At 38.5% G+C, this 23,237-nt stretch overlaps 1 protein-coding gene across 1 annotated transcript in view; it reads right to left on the bottom strand.

Moving 5' to 3' along the window:
* The window catches only part of CDK14 (cyclin dependent kinase 14), a 582,146-nt gene that overhangs the window by 57,993 nt on the left and 500,916 nt on the right, over nt 1-23,237 (bottom strand). The window contains exon 14 of the mRNA XM_022585327.3: nt 20,554-20,697. Coding sequence (XP_022441035.1) covers nt 20,582-20,697 — 116 coding nt within the window. The 3' untranslated portion in view covers nt 20,554-20,581. The remainder of the gene's footprint in view (nt 1-20,553; nt 20,698-23,237) is intronic.

Below are 23,237 nucleotides of genomic sequence, written 5' to 3'. Positions count from 1 at the left end.
GTCCCTCTATGGGCTTCTAGTTTATGCCCAAGGCCCAGTTTTATTTTTGTTCTTGGTTCCATAAGCATCTTGTATCCTTTTACTCTCCCATTTTATTAAAATGAAGAAAGAAAGGACAAGAAACGTAGCACAGGCTCTTGCCTTTTGAGACAGAGCACATTCTGTCTATGGAATATGTATCTCTCTAAATAATTCTACTTCTTACCTATCAAAAAGAAAAAAATAGAAATCTAGCACAGTCATGGTAATAAGTTTGAAAATAAGTTGTCATTAATATACATAAAATCTGTTCATGCTACAAAAGTATCACTAACATAAGAAAAAAAAACCTCTTTAAAAGAACAGTACAGACAATATTTTTGGTGGGTTTAAAGAAAGTGAATGAGAATACAAATATATGCATTTACGGAAAGAATTCCCAATGTCTACTACTTTTCTACCTTAGGATTGTCAACTCACTATGTCAATCCAGTGGCAGCCACAGGATTTAAAGGTTTTATTGAACTTTCTTCACTAACTTAAAAGATAAATCTCAAATGCCATCTATTTAAATGTGTGCCCCTTTTTACGTTGCATTTTAGCAAGAGGTTGTAAGAAATACACCTTACAAAAAAATCTGGCCATGGCAAACCTATAACAAGACTTCAAACATATGTACTTCTCCACACCAAATCACAAAATGGGCTTTTATAAGTTTCTTTCTCCAAAAATAAATAAGAGAAAGTAATAAAAAAAGATAAAGCCTTCATACAGAATTGCAGCAATTATATCCCCACAGCTACACTATAACCCAAAAGTTTGCAAAGGCTTTGATTATTGAACCATGGCTGAAGTGAATAATTTGCTTTTCACTAGGAAAACAAGCACATTCATTCTCACCACAATGGAGAGAGGCAGTTTTAATTAAACCTTATCAAAAGATGAATAAAGAATAAACTCAATGCCCATTCCATAGAACTCTATTTTCATCTGTTTAGTTTAAGCTTGCCATGTTCATGCAATAATTATCTACTGTCCAAGGAACGCTGGAGTTGTGTTAATGTTGGTAAAGATTTAATTAGCTCAATTATCTGGAGAATATTGAATTGAGGCTCAGCACAGTACAAATTTCTTCAGGCTTTATACATACCTCTGATCAAAATACATGAAACTGAAATCTCAGTGTACAAAAGACTCTAACTTCAACAATTCTACTATTGAAACAGTTCCATACTTCATAATTTTATTATTCCAATTAAAAAAATACCACAATATAAGTCTTTAGAAGTAGAACTCATAAGTGAAGGCTTATCTTGGTGCAAGAGTGTGTGTTTGTGCGCACGCCTGTGCCCACCAGTGCATACAGTTAACTTCCTGAATGTGTAAATATGTTTTTAGAAAGTTAATTAAATTTTCCTTTTAGATAAATATTAACACCCAAAGTCCAGTCCTTCTGAAAAATTTTATCTTTTCAACGGAGTCTACATATATTATCTTTTTCTCGGAAAACGAGGCATTTAAAAAGCATTGAAAGCGCAATAACACAGACAACTGTTTCAATCTGTCAGACACCAGGGACAGACAGTAGGGTTCATTTCAGAGAACAGATTGGCCCCCAGCGGCCTGACCTTCCTGGTGGGAAAGAGAACATAGTGCTGTGCTTGACAAGCTCAGCAACAAAGAGGTATATTCAGGTCCCCCCAGTTCAGACACGCTTCTCACAGGGAAAAATGCAAAGCAGGAGAAAGAAATGCACCACTTCCAGCAAAGCAGAGTTTACTCAGATCAGAGACCAGCAACTCACCACAACAAAAAATAACGTATTTAGGAAAGTAGCAAGCACCATTTTATTCACTCATTTTTAACTTCAGAAAGCTCTTATCTGGCCATTGTGAATGTCTTAGCTTTCAACCTCACCTGTGATCCAAGCTCACTGGCATTATCACATCAATTGAAACTCCCAAATATGATTATCCTGATAAAGGTTTTCTTAACTACTCTACCCATGAAGACAGCACAAATTTTCTCTTAGAAGCTGGCTCATGCTAGTTTCAAAGTAAGCACATCACAGGTTTTGCCTTTATTTTGCAACTCAGATGGATATTTCCTTGTCTTTTAGACCCTTAGATAAACAGACTTTTCATTACTCATTTTTATTTTGAATGTGTGCAGGGTCTTCTACGCAGGTCTCCAAGTGAGCCAAAAATCCAGCAAAAGGATCAACGACAATAAAAAAAATCCATAAAGCAATATCCTTAATTTTAAAAAAATCTGAAGCTAAATTCGTTGCTATGTGTAAATACACATATGTTTCCTAATTTCTAAGGTCAAGTTTTATTGTATATCCTGCTTGATCAGCTACAAGCAATGTTTAGTTTGTATGTTTTGAATTATACATATAATGTGGTAAGATACCACATTTTTTGAAGCTTTAAGCTCCACATAGAAGACCATAAATTTAAAAGGCACTCACAACTGGCCACATTATCCTTATAAACAAATACATTGCTAATTTTTAAAACTCCCATTCTGTGTTTTGAGTACATACTTTCCTGAACTATAAGGATTATGGGTATTTAACTACAAACCAACTAGTGAAGTTGAAATGAGCCCTGATTTCTGACCCATGAATACTGTGATGATTTACTATATAAGCAGGTATTACAGATACACACTCCTCACTACAGACGTGTAGACTATTAGAAAAACTTATGGTGAAGAGTAGACCATTGCATACTATCTAGTTCTTCTTGGGTTAGGAAAGAAGGCATCTTTTTGAAAACTGGACACAGACCATAATCATAAACTCATGTTGCCAGATAAAAGATAACGTTGGTTGGGTGGTGAGAAAACTTGCTCTGCTTAGTGGTCTAAATAACTTGTCTTAACGTTAAACACTTCAACCTCAGAACATTTTGTAAGGAAACAGGGCAAAAATGATGCATGGCAATCACAAATTGTATCTGCCACTTTTTTTTTCTTTGAACCAGCTTTTCTGGGAATTACATTAAGGCCTTCGTTGAGGTGGCAAAGAAAGACACAAGTATGGGTTGGTTTTACCTCGTTTTTGCTAGTGTGCAAACGCTTTTATGGTGTGACTCACTCAGTGTGGCTCGAAAAGACACCCTTGGAACTTCAGAGTATTCTGTGCAAGAACAAAGGGTGCTTGGGTTCAGTCTGCAACACGAGTCATTTTTACCACACAAATTCCCTTCTTTTGTGCTGGCGAAGGGGGATACTTTGAGCCCTTTGGGTTTAGAAGATCTTCAAACAGACAATAGTGTGCAAACAACGCTCGAGAACTTAACTTTACGAGAACAACCTCAAGGCTGAGACCAAGGCTTTGAGAAAGGCTCCTTCAGCAGATTTCCTTCTGCTCTTCACCCTGAACAAAGCCTGCCTGACAATACTGAAATCTCTTTCTTTCTTTGGATTAAACCCCCTTGGCAGGAAAAGTATGCAAATGCTATCTGTGGCTCCCCTGTCAAAGGCTACTCTCACCGGCTATCTTTTCTGTGTCTGGCTCTCCAGCAGACCATCTACCCCCTGACATGGAGTCCAGTCTTCCAATTCAACATCTTTCACTGCTCTGACAGTCAGCTCCCTGGGCCTGCCACTGCCTCTAAAAGGGGCTCATTTAGTCGTAATTAACGATTCCCTGCATATTTCCTAAGGTATGGTAATTGTGCTAAATGCCAACAAGTGAAGCATTCATTCTCCTTCTCATTTAAATCTTTTTTTCCCCCTCAGCAGTCTCCCTCCCTCTGCCTTCTTTTTACCTCACACCACCACAAACCCCTCGCCACACATACACTTTTCTTTTTTCTACTCCTCTCTGGTAACATTTCAAGTAAAGAGATGGAATGAAGGTGGAAATTGGAAACTACAGGAAAACAGTTCAAAAAGCAAAGCTGACTAAATGGTGAAGGAGCGCATGAGAAGTCACAAAGAAACTAAAAGAGTTAAAAATGAAAGATTGTTTTCGTTGACACAAATATATAAATATATGCAAATACATATATTTGAATATTATTTATGTAAAATGACCACATAATAAGCTGGTTTCAGGTCCCAAATATGTTGTGTACACACAAAATATAAAAATTTTACAAATTCATTTTTGGACACATACATTTTCTTCTCAAAATTGATTTTCACCCTGCGTTGCAAATAAAAGGTACAAATAAAAGGTAATGATTTTGTCTCACCAGCCTCTCTTCTTTATCTTTAAGTCGCAGACAAGAGAGAGAAGGTCAAAAATCTTAATTTCTGACCTCTTGCAAACATTTCAAGTCCTGGCAAGTGGGCAGTGGGCCAACGAGGACTGTATTATGTTCTTTCAGGCTGACCAAGGCTACCGTGATCAGGAGATGTTTTCTCTGCTACACCAGGGGAATATCAGTTTAATGTATTTCCTTTGTTATTTCCCCTTACACATAAATTTTACACATACAAGAAGAATTAGTCTACTTTTTTCACATTATCACATGTATTTCTCCATGTTATTTGCCTTTATGACCATCATTTTTTTTATTCTTGAATTTTATTTATTTTTACACAGCAGGTTTGTATTAGTTATCTATTTTATACACATTAGTGTATATATGTCAATCCCAATCTCCCAATTCAGACTGCATAACATTCCATCCAGTTTGGTATACTTAATCTACTTAGTAATTCCTTTTTAAAAATATTTAAGTGGTCTATTCTAAAAAACTTATGTTCAATCTGTCTTATTTTAGCTGTCTTAACATTTTTTCTTTGCCATTATTATCATCATCATCAAAAAAAGTTACTGAATTACTAAACATTAGGTGGTTTTAAGAACTTGGTTAGACTCACTTTAAGATCTTCAAATAATTAACAGTTTGTTTGGATTTAGGCAAAAATGGACATGAAAACTAGAGTTAACTCTTAAAGTTCATAAACATCAGTATGAATTTATTCATGAAAACACTTTTGCACACCTACAGAGTGCTAGGCATATTACAAGTTAGACCATGACAATACTAAATTTTTAAAAATATTTATTCACTTATTTGGCTGCACTGGGTCTTAGCTGCAGCATGCAGGATCTTTTTAGTTGCAACATGTGGGATCTTTTTTTTTTTTTTTTCAGTTGCGGCATGTGGGATCTAGTTCCCTGACCAGGTATTGAACCCAGGTCCCCTGCATTGGGAGAGCGGAGTCTTAACCACTGGACCACCAGGAAAGTCCCAAGATACTAAATTATTAAACATTTCTTTCAACTTCAAAAATTGTCTTACATTATCATCCTTGGAAAATCTGTTATCTCATTCTTTAGTTTTTGCATTTCCCCTAAATGTTGTCAATGTGTCTTAATATATGGAATTTTACATATCCACAGAAGTTAAATTAAGGGGGTCATTATTCATTTTACAAAAAATATGCTAACAAAGAAGGCATATTCTTTCAAATAAAATAATGAATTTATGCATAATTTTTCAAGAAACACATTTATGTACATGTTGAAAAATGTATACTAAAGGAGCCATACCCATAACAGATTCACAGAATTTCAGGGCTGGAGAATGAATAGGTTTTCAGCCAAAGAGAAGCGTAAGTGTTGGTACAATTTCTAATATTCTAATATTATGTTAATATAAGTATGAATGGAGTTTTACATATTTCTTTACTTGTTTTCAAGACATGATCTACCATAATAAGAAGTTCAAAGAAAAGGAAAAATATCACGTCTTCTTTCAAGGTTATTATATGATCCCAAAAGGATCTACCAGCTTTAAGATATTTTGACTCTCCTATGTCTGACCAGGAAGTCATATATATCGCCTGCCCCCTGGGCAATCACATTAAAATCCAAACTCTTTAGCATGTCATTCCAGCCCTGTCACAATCTAGCTTCAAATCACTTTTCAGTCCCATCTCTTCTCACTCCACCATCCCCACATCTTTCAGCTTTATCAGACCCTTCCTTAGGATGCTGCACTTTGTGACATGGCTTTGCTCAAAGTGTTTCTCTAGTCCCTCCTTTTGTTCAATCTCTTCTTTTTTCTTTTTTTTTTAAAGGGACATTTGGTTGGGTTGGGTCTTTGTTGCTGTGCACAGGCTTTCTCTGGTTGCAGTGAGTGGTGGCTACTCTTCGTTGCAGTGCGCAGGCTCATTGTGGTGGCTTCTCTTGTTGCGGAGCACAGGCTCTAGGCACGCCGACTACAGTAGTTGTTTCACGCGGGCTCAGTAGTTGTGGCTCACGGGCTCTAGAGCACAGGCTCAGTAGTTGTGGCGCACAGGCTTAGTTGCTCTGCAGCATGTGGGATCTTCCTGGACCAGGGATCGAACCTGTGTCCCCTGCATTGGCAGGTGGATTCTTAACCACTGCGCCACCAGGGAAGTCCCCCAAATCTCTTCTTTTGTGAAATTTTCTCAAGCCCCTCTCACAGAATTAATTTTTACCTTATTTGTCCTCCCATGTAGCTTTATGAAAATATACTGTAGCCTTTATCACCCTTCAATTTAAATGTTTGTATCTATGTCTCTCAACTGTGATTGTCCTGAAGCTAAAAAACAGTTTTATTTACTACTACTTAGAACAGCACCAAGATAATGGCTACTGAAAAAATACTTGTTGAAAGAACAGAAGATTATGTTATGGTGAGTAAGGCAGACATTCACTCCATTTAAAAATATTTAAGGGACATAAATTATGTGCAATACTAGGTGATGGAGACAAAATTGGGAAATAAGGATAAATCAGTAAACAAATGCCTATATTCTGAGAGCTAGATGCTAATGGGTAAGATGGACAAATACCAGGGGTCTTCAATACAGAGGGGCTGAAACTCTAGCTTTGTTCTCAACATGTGTAAAATAGCCATACATTTATTTGTGGAATAAAGGTATGTGAAATGTGCTCGACATTACTAATTATCAGGGAAATGCAAACCAAAATCACAATGAGACATCACTTCATACCCGTTAGAATGACTAGCATCAAAAAGGGATAACAGGGACTTCCCTGGTGGTGCAGTGGTTAAGAATCTGCCTGCCAGTGCAGGGAACATGGGTTTGATCCCTGGTTCAGGAAGATCCCACATGCTGCAGAACAACTAAGCCTGTCTGCCACAACTACTAAGCCTGCACTCTACAGCCCACAAGCCACGACTACTGAAGCCCGCATGCCTAGAGCCCGTGCTCCGCAACAACAGAAGCCATCGCAGTGAGAAGCCCGCGCACGGCAACGAAGAGTAGCCCTTGCTCGCCGCAACTAGAGAAAGCCTGCGCACAGCAACGAAGACCCAACACAGCCAAAAAATAAATAAATAGATAAATAAATAAATTTATTTATTTTAAAAAAAAAGAGTTAAAAAAATACAACCCTAATCTGACTTCTACTCATGCTGAGTAGTTACTTTCAATTCTGAACCCCATAATGCACTCAGATTTCCATGAGCTATCTCAAGGTAGTGGGCAGGGAGGGAAAAGACCTGAGTCCATTCTCCTGAAAGAAGTTGAACGTACACTGAGTCTGCTCAGGACGCTGTACAGAAAGTCCTCCCGAGTCCTATAAACAAGCTATGTAAAACAGCCTGATGATTTAGTACTGTAGGATCAGAGCCTCACCATTAGGTAAGGTCAAACCTAATGCATATAAAAAAGGGAAAGTTACAGCCCCCCAAAGTAATATACAGCAAAAGTCTTTTAAGAGTTAGCCTTCTAATCATCAAGGACACAGATTTAAATGGCACTCAACTGTAATTTTCAGATGACATCTGTGTGAACAAGAATTGGGATTTTATTCACTGTACTCCAGAAAAACGGAGATAGTCAATTAGACGGATAGAACGGGAATAACTCTGTAGAGCAAAACAAAAAAATTGCAATGAAGAGTAATTTATTCAAGGGGGAAAATGTTACCAGCAAAATTAGCATATTAGAGTTAATGCATGACACTATGGGTACAGAGCAGCAGCTCTCACACTTTTGGGTCTTAAGGACTCTTTATACACTTGAAAATTATAAGGGATACCCCCAGAGCGTTCGTTTATATGGATTATAGCTGTTGGTGTTTACCACATTTGATATTAAAATTGATAATTTAAAATATTAATTCATTAAAAATAACCCAATTGCATGTTAACATAAAAGCACTATTTTAATAAAATAACCATATTTTCCAAACAGAATTAGCAAGAGGGGTGGCACTGCTTTACAATTATGCAAAACTTTTAAATATCTGGCTGAATAGCAGACAGATGGGTTCTCCTATCTGTTTCTGCATTCAGTCTGTTCTACGATATGTTATTATGGTTGATGCAACTGAAGAAAATACCGCCTCTCAAAGATATGTAGTTGGAAAAGAAAGAAGTATTTTAATAGCCCTTTCAGGTAATTGTGGATATATATTCTTTTATATTATAACAAAACTCAACAAGTGGTAGTTTCTTAAAGATTAATTGCACTGGGAAATTTGAAACCGTATCAATGAATTCTTTGTACTCTGTTACTTTAAAATCTATTGGTTTACTTTGCACTTTCAGTGAGTATTTTACCCAGGCAATGATTTTCTACAATCACGCACTGGTCATTTGGAAAGTATTGATTCAATGGGTTATACAGCTCTTTTGAATGTTGACACATTTCACTATACAATTTCAAAAAAATCACATTTGCTTATGTCACTACCCATCTCACTTGAAAAATATTTGGAAAGTTGTCAAGCCCACAGTGGCAAATAAAAGTTTTCTATGGTTTCCCCAAATTCTAATTTTCTACTGAAAGCTTTAATTTTATCTTAGGCAGCAAATGCTATTGGTTGTTTTCCTGGGGTGACAGACTCACTTTTTGTTCATTTTTAAGAAACGTCTGCCAAATACCCAAGTCTGAAAAACCATAACCGATAACCACTGTCAGTCAGTCATCCCTTAAAGACCATGTTTCAGGGAAAAACAGCCAGTTCCCCTTGCAACTCAAACACCTGCCCACAGCTTTCCCTTGAGAAAACCAGAGTAATTAGGTACACAGTGGAGATGGTTTATGTAAACTTCCCATTTAGTCACACTGAATATTAAAAAGACATTTACTCAAAGGGTGAGCTTTAATAAAATTAATAATCTTAACTGCTTCATCAAGAACATTATTAAGTGAAACTGTGTTTTAAAAACAATTACCATTGTGTGGCGGTAGAGAAAACAGTGCCTAGGAAGACAGTTTGGTGCCACTGCCTTGATTCATGCTAAGGAGCCAGCGGTTTTACTTCCATTGCTTTTGCACCATTAGTGCAAATGTCAACACAGTGCAAAAGGCAAAGACCAGTTTAATATTATTAAGGAAACAGTTTTGACCCCCATGGAACTTCTGGGGATCCCCAGGGTATATGGACCACACGTTGAGAACTACTGATAAAGAGGACAATTATAAGGATGCCATTTCTTTTCTTTGGAACTAGGGAACTTATCTAAGGGGAACCCATAAATCTGACTGTGAAACTTTCAACAACAAGGTCACTCAATCCATAGAGCTGTGGAAAGATTCAACAAAGGGAATGATAAATATAATGTCAGTATGTATCAGATATTATTTTAGTTGATGGAGAGGAGATTAACTGAGAAGAAGGCAAAATAGCGGAGAGTCTACGATGTCCGTGAATGCAGAGCTGACTTTGGAAAGCCAAGGTGAGGGCAGAGCATGGAGGAAAGAGTGAGAAATGAGACCAGGTATGAACAAAGGCCACTAGTCACCTCCGGCTCTGCATGGCTGGACTCCTTCATCTGGCCCATCTTGAGAGGTAAGGGCATCTTACTTCAAGCTTCTGAGACTGTGAAGTCCTTGGGAAGACAACTAGACCCAATCCTCTTATTAAAAATTTTATTGACAGTGTTTTCTTTCAAAATAGTTGACTTATTCATTTTTCTAATAAATCTGTCAGTTATTAACAAATTGAGTTACTGTGGAAGAATAAAACATCTTAACTTTAGATGAGCTATTTCAAAAGTCTTTCATAATTTTTTTTTAAAGGCCAGCTCCTGGACCACACAATAAAGCTCCCAAATAAGGGGATGAGTGGATTCACACTGATGTTTAAATTTTTAGATCTGACAAAAGTAATGCAGTATATCTTGACAGCTATATTCAGTAGCTTAATGCTAAGCTTTTCATGCTGAATACAGAACAGAATGAATTTTCCACCAGTGTTTCCACTAGGAGATTTTAGGATTCCTATTCACTTAAGACAGCAATCTGAGGCCGCTTGATAAAACAAGCACTGGTTATTTCATAACTGCCTCATAAAATGTCTCAGTATTTAAGAGAAAAGAAAAGTCAGGACAAAAACATTTTGAAAATATATGTTATAATCAAAATCTGGATGCTAAGTAAACATCCTTTAGTGTTCAGCCAGAAAGACTTGCAGCTGTGGCATCTGTGACTTAAAATAACAGAATAAAGATCTCCATGTAAAAGATAAATGATATCGTAAAAGTTTCTTATCAAAAGAAAATACATTTTCTGATGGAATTTATGTAGGAAAAAGCTTTACACTAAAGCCCATTTAATGCATTGTAAAAAATACTGAAACCTTTAAATTTGGAGTTTGGTTTGAGTACATGCTAGGCAATATTATTTTCTGTTTTGCCACTACATTCTCTTTTTACAAATTGCAGATTAATTCTTCCTGTAAGGACACTTTTTTATTTTAGTTTTGTTTGTAACTATGCTACTGTAAGTTGTTGACTTTATGATAAAATATCAAATTCTATCCAGATGAACTGACAACTAGGCTTCAGTTTCATTACTGGAGAGCTGCTCCTTTAAAAAAAAAGATTAAAGTTTTCACATTGTACCAAAATATGATATAGTCATATTCTAAAATATACACGTATATTTTAACATGGATTCAATCTAAATCTCCCAAAGGGCAAACGCTCTCCTCTATAAATGAGATTTCATGAGAATCTGGAACCCTGGTTTGATTGTGTAGCCTAGCTAAGCACTGAAGATAAACACCAAGCCTGTTATAATTCAGTATGCAACTGAGCTAGTCTTCCACACCAGCAGAGGAAAAAGAAAAAAAAAAAAAATCCTGTTATTTTCTAAAGTTGCCCATCTCTATCCGTTTGTCGAGTTGCCACAATTGCCCAGATAAAACATTTGAGAGTATGTCAGCTTTAATTAATGTAACATGACCTGATCATTTCCACAGTTAAGAATAAAGAAGTTTGCATTCTTTAAATCCAAAGCGCAACCTGGAGATTATGCAAAATTGCTTCATTCATAGTCCACACTCCTCTGCTCGTGTCAGAAGGACAGCATTTGTCCCCTCTAGTGATAAACAAATTATACATGAAATCAATTCCTCTTCACAATCATTTTCCCTATTGAGTATTATCTTTCCTTCTCTGCTCCCTCCAGTTAAGCCCGCATCCTGTAACTTGCTAATGAGCTGGGGGCTTTCTGTTCCAGGTGGCACCCCCTGCCTCGAAGTCATGACATTTCCCATTTCGAATGCTGCTGGCATTTTTCGACAGCTCCTGCTAACTAGCCTTTTTGACCTGCACTAAGAGGAACTCATCTGATCGAATCCTCTAACCTGCCAATCATTCCAGCAAATGATCTTCACAGTCACTCCCAAGGCAGGAATGGAAAAAAAAAAAGGAAATGCGAGTGAGAGAATGAGGGAGTAGGCAAGCGGCTGCCTCTGCAGCTACCTAATGAGAATGCTTTAAGTCTCTGAGGCAGCGGAAACACTGAAAAACTGGTGGGAAAATTAGGACACAACTGAATGCCTGGCTCTGTAATTACTGACTTCTTTCCATCCTGAGATCATTTTGAGAGCAACACCTCTGAGATGTGCCAGTTTCTAAAGAACACACAAGAACACCCTACCTTATGTAGAGAAAATAGATTTATTTCTCCTGCCACTATCAATATGCAATTCTCATAATCCCACTCTGTCAAACAGCATCCTTTGCAGAATTAATTATGTGCTGTAAGCTTGTTAAGTGTGCATTTGTAAACTAGGGATGATTATCATGTTGGCCACAGTGAAGAAAGGACCTCTTTTTTTTTCCCCAGGCATATTTTAAATGTTGCCACCATTTAGGGGGTGTTGATTTTCACATGTTTACATAAAAACAAATAGGTATGGTGAAAGTTGGCACTGGGCTCAGGGAGGATTTAACACTGACAACATAGGATAATCTGGGCATTCTTGATTTTAATGAAGGTAAAATAATTTTTGTTCCTTCCAGATTTTTCTTGCCTATGCACAATCAGTTTATTTAGTGGGTTCCCAGCCCACAGAATAACCCAATACTTTAGGAAAAAACATCTACTACATGGATCTTTGGCAATGGATCACAATTCTAGATATCTTAACATGAAGTAGATTTGTTGACCAAGGAATGATACAATATAATTACATGTGATCATTACACCATTTATATAATAATGTAAAATAAATACTGTACATGATTTAATTGCACATGATAATCACACATCTTTCCCCATTTATAGTAATTAGGCCAATAGCCCCATTTACAGTAATTATTATATGTAATTGAGGGCATTTTACTAATTGCATTGAAAATGATAATCCAGAGCAATTAAAAATCCAAGGGCACTATACATAATGCAAACTACATTAAAAGAATGGTGGTAATTTAAAGGGAAAAAATTCAGCCAAGTATGGAATTTAAGAGTACAGTATTAGATTCCATGCTTGGCATGCCCGCTAATATTTTTTATGAGATCAATTTCTCAAACTTGTGTATTGTTTCTGTTCTAGATCTTGTACACTATTTCATCAGCTGGAGAAGTTATCCTTTGTTTAATCTATGACATTATTCTAACAACTCTAGGACTGTTGAAAAATTATTCTATTTGGCTGTGTGAGTGTACAGTGTGTGTGTGTGTCTATGTGTGTGTGTGTGTGGGGTAGAGGAAACAGCTATCCTAAATTCCAAAGGAGACCCACTAAATTATTCATTTGCACAACCAATTTGATGTTCTTAAAAGCTTTATTCATTGAAGCATCTCAGAGTATTGCAAACATTTTGTTAAATATACTTGTAATAATTTAGCTAAAATGTTTAACTTTGTTAGACTTGAAATACATTCGGGTTGTGGTTTTCATCACATTTGCTATCTGTCTAGAATTTTAATGTGTCTAAGGACCGAATCCCTGGCTTTTGTCCCAGGGCCCCAGTATCTATCTCTCCTCGATCCCACTCCCCTATTTCTACCCAGACAAAGCTCGTCTGTGAGGAGCATCTCAGGAGTGATGAGCATTTGTGGGACAATGGCAATAGTTTCAAGCTTTTTTTTGCCTTCTCTTCTCGACATTGTCATTTAGACATTGTCCTCTATGCATTCAAATGTCATCCCAGACCATCAGCCCACTTCAACTCAAACAGCCTCCTTTTAAGCTCAGACACTTCTTAGAGTATCCGCAGACCACAAAGACTGTCTAGTGGGACTCAGCTGCTATCCTGGTATTAATAATACAATACAGTGCACTTAGGGCATAGACGATTCCCTCTGTATCCCAAATTCATAAGAATCAACATTAAATGAAAAGGAAAAATAGAGCACCTGAACTGATTATAGTTATATGTGATTGTTAACTTCATAATAGCTTGGCCAAGCATTCTAATAGATATCTTGCTAGTAGCCATATCACATCTATGCCCACTACTTATAAGAAAGCTTCACTCATGTTATGGTGCTGGCTAAATAGTCCCTAAGAAATTAATTTCAGTTTTAAAAAGACAGAAGATGCAAGTTGCAGTGCTATTCTCACCCCCCACCCCCCACACCGGCCCACCATCCTCAGTTTGAAAGCTCATCTGACCTGGAAACATTGAATCTCAAAAACATAGCCAATTTTTGAGCATCTGTGGGCTGATGAACCAATTTGTGGAGCATCAAACAAGTTTCTTCTCTTTTAGCCGTTTTGCTTTTAAAAACTCTCAGTCAGAGAAGGGTAAAGGAAAAGCAAGGACAAAAACCCCTCTATTTTTAATGTAAAAAATATCACTCTGAATTCTTTGTTTTTAAGAAAAACACACTGAAATATTTAAAGGTAATGGAGCATCGTGTGAGGAAAAACTGTGTATGTGCACACATTTGTGTGTCTGTGTGAGAAAGAGAGAGAGGGGGAGAAAGAATATGATAGAGCAAATGTAGTAAAATGCTAACATTTGGGGAAAGTGGATGTTGTGTATCAGCCATTCTTAGTACTACTCCTGCAACTTTTCTGTAAATCTGAAATTACGTCAATATAGAGAAAAATAAATACTTTAAAAAATGCACTCTGGATGAATGAAGCATGATATATTAAACTTTCTTTTCATTCTGCTTTGTGACAACCCAGGACAGAATTAAGCAAATTAGATAGTAAAGGACTTAGTCTTTGGCGAACCCCCTCACAGGGCTGGTGGACGGGGTGTGCGGTACAGATCAGAGGAGACCCAAAGGAAGGCCAGAGGGGCAGAGAAGGAACAGGGAGAAGAGAAGAGTCAAACTTCCTTAGCCCATTATTTTGCTAAGTAGTGGATTTAGAGGACGTAATAGACTCTCTTGGGCAAAGGGGAAGCTAAGGAAAGGAGGCTGGAGAAACTAAACCACATTCCAGCCTTTTCTCAATCAAATGTTCACAAACGTAGTCTGCATGTGTATGGTTCGAAGCACTGTCAAGTTCCTGAATAATATATATTTCTTAATCTGCAGCAACGTAGAGGTAACGACAAAAACCAGGGATTCTTTAAATAAAACCTGCGAGGAACACTAAGGTTTGTTTCCCCCTCTGCCTGTTGTTATTTCCACAACTACTGCTGTCAACTACATGAGACAACAGAGATAATAAACAGAGATAAAACTGTAGTTTGATAGGAAAAAAATTTGCAGAGTCATGCAGAAAATAACAGTTCTAGCAGGAGAAAAATAATAAATCTTTCTGCTACTGAAAGAAAACTAGATCCAACACTTGAATTTCTTATACTGTGGTAAGTACTAATGGGTGTAATCTCCTTTTGTGTCTACAGTTGAGAAGACGCAACATGGCTTAAAAAGACCGTTAGTCAAAAATAGCACACATTGAGGATGTTGTTACTCCATGAAAACTGGAGTTTCCCTCTATACCTGTCTGATTTTTCCCTTAGTAGTGTACAGGCCAGGCAAGTGCCTTCCATCTATACTGCTTGCTTTCCTAGAAGCTTCAGAGACTGCTAAGCCCAGAGCCCTCTTCTGAGGGGTTCCTTAAGGAAAGGTTGGCCACACAGTTCACAGCTCAGCTGACTGGACAAACCCAACAGCCTTGCTCAAAGCCTTGTTCTCTCTCCATGATGATGGCTACACCAATCAGAGCTGCTCTGGACTGGAGGAGGGTCTGAATCTGAAGAAAAGAGCTTGGCTATAGACTGCCCCAGGAATACAGGGACAAGAGAAGCAATGATAAGCAGGATTCATGAATAAGCAGAAACAAGTCAGCAAAAGCCACGAGATGAAGAGAAGATAAAAGTACTGTTAGTCAATGCAGGGACAGAAGAGGTCACAGCATGACGGAGAGCTAGAGGGTGCTGTTTCTCCAGGGGCAGGTACCAGAGTTGAGATGGCGGTTGTGTTTGACAGCAGACAAACCAAAGCTCCTGTGGATCCTGACGGACATTCAGGATTTGTGAGCCCTGCCATGCAGCTTTAAGAAGTCTAAGGACTGTCCACCTGTTCTTCCTTACTTCCCTGAGTTATCTCAACAAAGACCACCATCCCTGAGGAAACCGCACCATGTTTCCTTCCCCCGAAAGATCCCCACGCCCGCTTCCTCGTGATGGCTCCTGTCCCTGTGACAAAGCGCTTTCTGTGGCTCTCAGTCATCTGTCTCTGTCCCACTCACTTTGCCACCTGCCTCTTTCCTAACTTGAGTGTCTCTCTTCCGCAAACGTTTTGAGCTTCTCTGAAGTGGCTATATTCTATAACTGAAACATATTTTTACTGATTGAATTCAGTTCAATTTTCCTGATTCCTCAAAGGCAGGCAGGAGAAACGCTCTTCACCCGTGCTGTCCAGTAGAACGTTCTGTGATGCTGGAAAGGTCCTCGCTCTGTCCTGTCCCTATGGTGGCCACTAGTCATGGTGGGTAATGAGCACTTGAAACGTGGTACTGCTACTGGGGGAACAAGGTTGTAATTTAGTTAGTTTTTTTGTTTTTTTTTTTGCGGTACGTGGGCCTCTCACTGTTGTGGCCTCTCCTGTTGCGGAGCACAGGCTCCGGACGCGCAGGCTCAGCAGCCATGGCTCACGGGCCCAGCCACTCCGCGGCATGTGGGATATTCCCGGACCGGGGCACAAACCCATGTGCCCTGCATCAGTAGGCAGACTCTCAACCACTGCGCCACCAGGGAAGCCCTAGTTTAATTTTAATTAATTAAAAATGAACTTAAAGTAGCTACACATGGCTAGTGGTTACCCTGTTGGACAGCACAACTTTATATTAATCTTCCTTAAAAAAAAGGGAAGGGAAAGGAAGGGATGGCTTTTCCTATTTTGTCTTTATCCAGTCCTGGCCCAAATAAGTTGATTATTTTACTTCATAAATGTACAATTCTTAGTTACCGAACAGGTCATAATGTGTGGTTCAAAGGTTACCTACATCAACATCCTTTGGGGTTCTTTAAAATGCGGAAGACCCCAGGACCCTGGATTTTTAAAAACTCACCAGGGGTTTTGGCACTGCCCCCCACTTCCCCAGGGTGTGTGAACACCTCTCTAATGAATGTTCAGTTAGTGATGGCAGAGAGTCTTAAGCACCAATGAATTATATTTTGCCTGGAGTTCAGTTTTTTAAAAAAATCTTTCTCTTATTTAATTAAAATTCTTGAGCAATTTATGCATCCTACTGTTTACCTGGCAGCCTACTTTTAGGAAATTATTGCTTGATGACTGAGAGTCAGACAGAAAGAGTCTACCACATTTTTTTTTCATTTTCACATGATACTTAAATAACACTGATTAGCAAATATAATATACTAGAAAGCAAGGAGAGGGTCACCAAAATATGCATGCAGTAACTTCTTGCACTTGAACCAAATACAGTTTTTTCATGCACCAGACAGGTATTTCTATATTTATTATGAATTTAATAGGGTTTGAAGACCAATTGATTCACTAAAAAGAGATGTTCCATAATGAGCATATATCATTTCAGGAAAATTATAAAACATCTGTCTAAAAGATTAGAGGCCATTCTTATCCCCTGTATTCAGCAAAAGGAGAGCAGACAAGAGTGACTGTGCACTTCCTCTCTCAACTTAGAATAACTGGAAAATTAAGCTCAGCCTGGGGATGTATTCAGTATCACTGTGCACAAATATAAGTGATACTAATGGATGTGATATTCAATATAGTTTCCGGTCTTTCCCTTAGGGAAAATTTGTATGCATATTTAAGGCTCTCTCAGACTTCAGGAAAGTCCTATCCTTTAATGCTGACAAAAAGGGTGGGGACAATCTATGCAATCTGTAGTCTATTCATATCTTTAGAGGATAACAAACTGTAGGAAGCACAGTATCTTGATCATCCATTGGCTACATTTTTAAACTTAGGTGCATGTGGTTTTCTTTTTGTTTCATTTGGTTACAAGACTCTGAAACCAAAATTGCTCTCTGCTGCAAAGAAAAATGCTTCTCATTAGCTTTTCCAGTAAGGCCAGTTTATGTAAATCCAGGATTATTAACTAAATAACTGAAGTGACCTTAGTATATACAAGTTTAGAAACAATTTGGCATTGTGGTATAAGAGAAAACTTAGGACTTGAAACGCTCCTCTCTACCCAGTCCTCCGTCATTTCAAAACCAGAAGTGATACAATGCATTTTCCACATTTACCTCTGTGTAATTCTCCAGAGAGAGGTGGCTAAAATGCTAGGTTACAGTCTTAGGCTCTCTGAGCCCTCAACCTCTTGCCCCTTCCTCTCCTTCCCAATCTCTCTGGGCTTTACAAAGAACTGGGGCATTTGAGGAAAATTTAAGATGCCTCAGCTTGTTCTAAACTGTTAATTAATTCATCAACAACAAAATCAAAATCTAGGGAATTACATATTTTCTTTATGAATACCCTTATTTATGTAGACTTTTTGTTTGTTTGTTTGCGGTACGCGGGCCTCTCATTGTTGTGGCCTCTCCCGTTGCGGAGCACAGGCTCTGGATGCGCAGGCTCAGCGGCCATGGCTCACGGGCCCAGCTGCTCTGCGGCATGTGGAATCTTCCCGGACTGGGGCACGAACCCGTGTCCCCTGCATTGGCAGGCGGACTCTCAACCACTGCACCACCAGGGAAGCCCTATGTAGACTTTTGACTCTATAATGTCTACAATATAGACACTGGTATTCAGCTATTGATTAGAATCAGCTCCACTGTGCAGGATGTATTAGGCCAATATATAGGCTATGCTATTTCATCTCTAAGATGATCCCATTTGATTAAAAGAAAACCCTACAAAGGTGAAAAAATGATTTCCTTTTTTGCTGACTGACAGAAAACTCTTAAAATCCAGCTTCCATGCAGCTTTTCTAAGAAAAAGAAATTTAGATGTTTCCTTAATATAATGTTGAATCAAACTGAGGTATCTGGATTTTGAAGAAAACAACAAAGGCAGTAATAATATTAAAGCTTTAAAAGTTGATGTGAAAAAGACAAAATTCATAGAGAACATATTTCTAGTATTATCAGATAATTCTAGAGGAAGAGGTTCTAGATAATACCCTTGAATCTAGTTTTAAAAACGTACTACAAAGAAAAAACATCTTTGTAAAGGCTTTTAAATACTGATGACTGTAGTTCCGAGCAGCTCTTTAAAATCTCTTTTCACTTAGCAGTTTTTCAGACCTTATGGGAAATGCTTCTATCCAGTGAGCATGATTTGATTTACACGGAAAAGCTGACCTGACACACATTCTAGCCGTTTTGACTGGCCAGGCTCAGGTCAGAGAGATCTCAAAAGAGCAGAGAAGAAAGGACACAGCCCTGCGATGGAAATTCAAGCTTGCTTGTGTGTATGTGTGTATGAGGCAGCAGCACAAATAAGGTCCAATTTTTGTTTTGTTCTACTGAATTGGCTAAGGGATTTATAAAGTCAGGGGCTCTCATTATGGTAATGCAGGTCAAATACTCTCAATAGCATCTGCTGCAACCCTCATGAATTAAAACCATTCTCAGAACCAGGAGGTAACTGGTCAAAAACTCAGCCCCACTCTTTGTCTGACCAATTGAAGTGAGAGTACAAATGCTACTGGGTGAATAAAGTTGTGCTTCCGGGTAACTTTTTATCCAATAGGGAGAAATAACCAGAAGAATGAAGAATCTTACGTATGAAATAGCAAGTCTACTAGTAACATTTCCCGACTGGCATTTATACACCATCTTTTATCAATCTGGGAATCTTTTCTCCAATCATTCATAAATCACCACCATACTCCTGAGAGGCCAAAATTGACCTCCACATTGAGCATACACAAAAGCTAAGTCCAAATGTTTGACTAATCACCCACAAGACAATGTGGACATGTAATCTGCTGACAGTTCAGCCTGTTAACATTTCACATTAAGAGAGAGAGGAAGGAAGAGGAGCCCTTGCGATGCTGTCTGTATCTTTCAATTCACTGGAACATTTAATTCCTGAACAGCCACACAAGCAAGTAACAATATGGGCTAGCAAATAAAAAGCCTTCCCCACAAAAAAGTTGGTTCTTTGTTTGCTTCAGAGTTATGTTGCATTAAATGAAAAGATATATATAGGCGTAAACTTCCAAAAAACCCAGACATTTCCAACTGGCACTAAAGACACAGCCTTTTCAGAAGTTGCCATCTTATGCTTGTTTCTGTAAAGCCTGTGTGATGACCGGGACAGGCCGACAGGCTCAGAGACTATCTCGTTTAGGTTCTGCTTTACATCTGCAGAATAGCAGAGGCCAAAGAATCGAATAGGAAAAAAAAAAAAAAAAAAGCTTCACCACAATAAGGTCTGTACTAGGGGCCACCCAGGAATCAGAAATGAGTGAAGTGGCCCAAATGGCCACTAAACTAAACTAGGGAGCCCATGTCCTTTCCAAAGGAGGCAGCCACAGTTCAGTTACATACACAAACTTCTGGCAGGAATGTGAGTTTAGTGTTGCCAGAGCTGCTGATTTCTCGAGAAAAGCCGGAAACCCAGACTTTGTGTAAAATCTCCTCATTTTAAAATGGGAGCAACCAAAGAAAAAAATTGTGTGGGCCACACAAAGCAGGTCTGTGGCTTAAATATCCTCCGAGGTTAACCATTTTCTAGCCTCTATGAAGGATGGGTGAGTAGTGAAATGATCTGCTTATGACTAAAATGGTTTGCTTATAACTACATAAATAAAGGACCATTGTGGTTAGACTCCAGCAAGTGCCTAAAAATACAGAAATGACTGACAGCACTCTGCCTCACTAGAATCTGTAATGAATGCCTAACAAACATAAGAGATTCATAAGATACTTAGGAAAAAATAAGTCTGAAATATTTCATTTGAAAGATTGACTCAATGTCTTTTCACAATTACTTTCCAAGTAAAGTAGATCATCTTACCTGTGCTCTCTTGAGACTGCTGTGAGCATCAGTGCTTGCTATTTGATAGACTTTTGCCATAACTATTGTTTTTCCCAAAGGCCCGCATACTTTCTCCAGCTTCTGGTTGCAATCTTACATTTGGGACGGTAAAAATAGAAGACACTGTGGACAGAATGAAAAGTTTTCATTTACATATTTATAGGTGTATTTAGAATCTTTTCTTTCAAAATTGGAGGCTGAGATGCAATGCTGGATGTCCCGCACATAAAACATCATGGTATGCGTTGGTCTTTGAAATGTCAAGTCGTCACAGCTACACACACACACACTCACACAGATTTACACACACATATGACAGGATAGTCTGCCTTCCCCTCCAAGCCACAGCTCAGCTGATCTCTCATACTTCTCTGATCTAGAACAATAAGCTTGAATTTGGAAACAACATATTTTGCCCTTTCTTTGTGCATTCTTTCATTCATTCTTTGAAGAAATATTTATTGAGCCCCACACTGTTCTAGGTTTTCAGAATCCTGTAGTGTATCAATCAGAATGAAAAGAAACCCTGGTTTTTGTAGATTCCACTTAGGGGAGACAGATGATAAACACTCAGATGAATATATCAACTAGTTGTAAGTGTTTTGAAGAATAATAAAGCAGGAAGAGAAACAGGAAGTGCTGGGGTGGAAGCAGGTCAGTGAAGGCTTCCCAGGTAAAGGTACCTTTGAGCAGAGACCCAAAAAGGTGAGAGGGCAAGTCATGCATATATCTAGAGCAAGAGCAAGCACGAACTGAAGAAAGAAGAAACAGCAAAGCCTCTCTAAGGAGCAAGAGAAGAAGCAGGCAAAACAGTTAGATGGCTATTGTAGAAACACAGGTGAAGGAAGATGGTGAGTGACATGGGGCAGTGATGGCAGTGGAGAAGTGAGGATGGTCTATTCATCTATTTTGACGGTAGCATCAACAGGGTCTACAGAAGAACCGGGTTTGGGTATGACAAAAGAAGAGGAGTCAAGGGTAACTTCCAACAACTGGAAGAATGACATTGCCCCTTATTAACGAGGTGAAGACTATAAAATGAGCAAGTCTAAGGGAAAAGATAAGGAACTCAGTTCTGGTAATATGAAGTTAGAAACGCCTACTAGACGTCCAAATGGAGATGTTAAGTAGTCAGCTGGTATATGCAAGTCTGGAGTCAGGGAAGATGGGACTGGAGATTGAAATTTGGAAGCTGTCAGTGTACACAGATGATATCTAAATCAGGAGATTAAATGAGATCATCTAGGCTCTAGGGAGCATATGTAGATAGGAAGATCTGAGGATTAAGCCCCAGGGCACTCTAAGAGTGAGAGGTCTGGCAGATGAGAAATCTGCAAAGGAGTATGAAAAGGAATGTTTAGGGAGGCAAAAGGAAAATGTCCTGTCCTGGAATCCAAGTGAAGGAAATGTTACTACGAGGAGACAGTGGTCAATTGTGATGAATTATGCTGATGGATCAAGATGAGGGCTGGGGAAAGACCAATGGATAGAGACTAAAACCAGCAGTTGTGGAATCTTGGGTATAAAAGCTCGGCTCAAAAGGATTCAAGAGAGAATGGAAGTCTAGAAACCAGAGCAGCAAATATGTTAGAACAGGGTGTGTTTTCTTTTTAAAAAGATGGCATGGAGCTCCATTAATGGCATAATGTTGCTTTAGGATAATATATAGGACATATATAGGAATAAGAAACCCTACCAACATTAGAGCTGAAAGGTCCTTAGGGATCACTGTGCCTCTATATGAGAAATTGGGAAGCCACAGAAACTAAGGCACTTCTCCAAAGCTGCCCAGCTAGTTAACAGCGGAGCTGAAGCTGGAATCCAGGTGGTCTGATTCCCAGTTCAGTGCTCTTCACACTGCACCAATTTGTTGGCCTTGTTTCACTGCAGATCTGAGTTTTGTGAATTAGCAAATGAATGTAATAAAATCAAGGACTCTACGCTATGAAGTGTATTTTGTTCATTTACTTTGACAAGGGTGGTTCAGCTTCAATAATTTATGTAACTTGATAGTATACACAGGAGAATGCCCTTTGGTGTATTTGGGAAAAATGATGAATTTCTTCTAAATCAGCCCTCCATTTACTTCCCTGCAATTAAATCTTTGTGAAGAAGTGGGGCAAGGCTGTTCGGGTTTTGGGATAGAGGGAGAATGACAGGGTGCCACTAGAATTAGCCAGCTTTAACTGCCAGATCTCCAGGTAACTGTACCATAATTCTTGCTTGATGAATTTATAATTCCTGCTTCAGTGGCACACTAATACATTGCTTCTAAATTTTGGCATTTTGTAAACTGGTGAGGTTTTAAGGACTAGTACAATTAAGGAAGATATTATATTGTTATATGTTCTTCCAAAGCAAATAACAGTCTGGCATCAGCATACAACTTCATTTTTATAAGAATTCATGGAATGACTGCAGTGCTCTGTGTAACCAAGGTTCTAATAACACTTGATACTCCTCTCAAAAGGTCTGATATATTAAAGTAGGCCAAGAAGACTGGAGCCCACTTTGAACTTACTTTTGTTACAATCTTCTCCTTTTACCTGGGTTTGCTTTCTGCTTGCATAAGATTTTCCCTTTGTGGACGTTCTTTAAAAAAAAATGCCATGACCCATCTTTAAGAATGTGACTGCTATGGACTTAACTGTGTCCCTCCAAAA

Source organism: Delphinapterus leucas, chromosome 9, assembly GCF_059928025.1.
Source record: "Delphinapterus leucas isolate spDelLeu-1000000601 "Yukka" chromosome 9, BTC_Dleu_Yukka2, whole genome shotgun sequence".
Taxonomy (NCBI): domain Eukaryota; kingdom Metazoa; phylum Chordata; class Mammalia; order Artiodactyla; family Monodontidae; genus Delphinapterus; species Delphinapterus leucas.
Note: the sequence above shows the minus strand (reverse complement) of the source record. Positions and strands in the feature narration are given on the sequence as shown.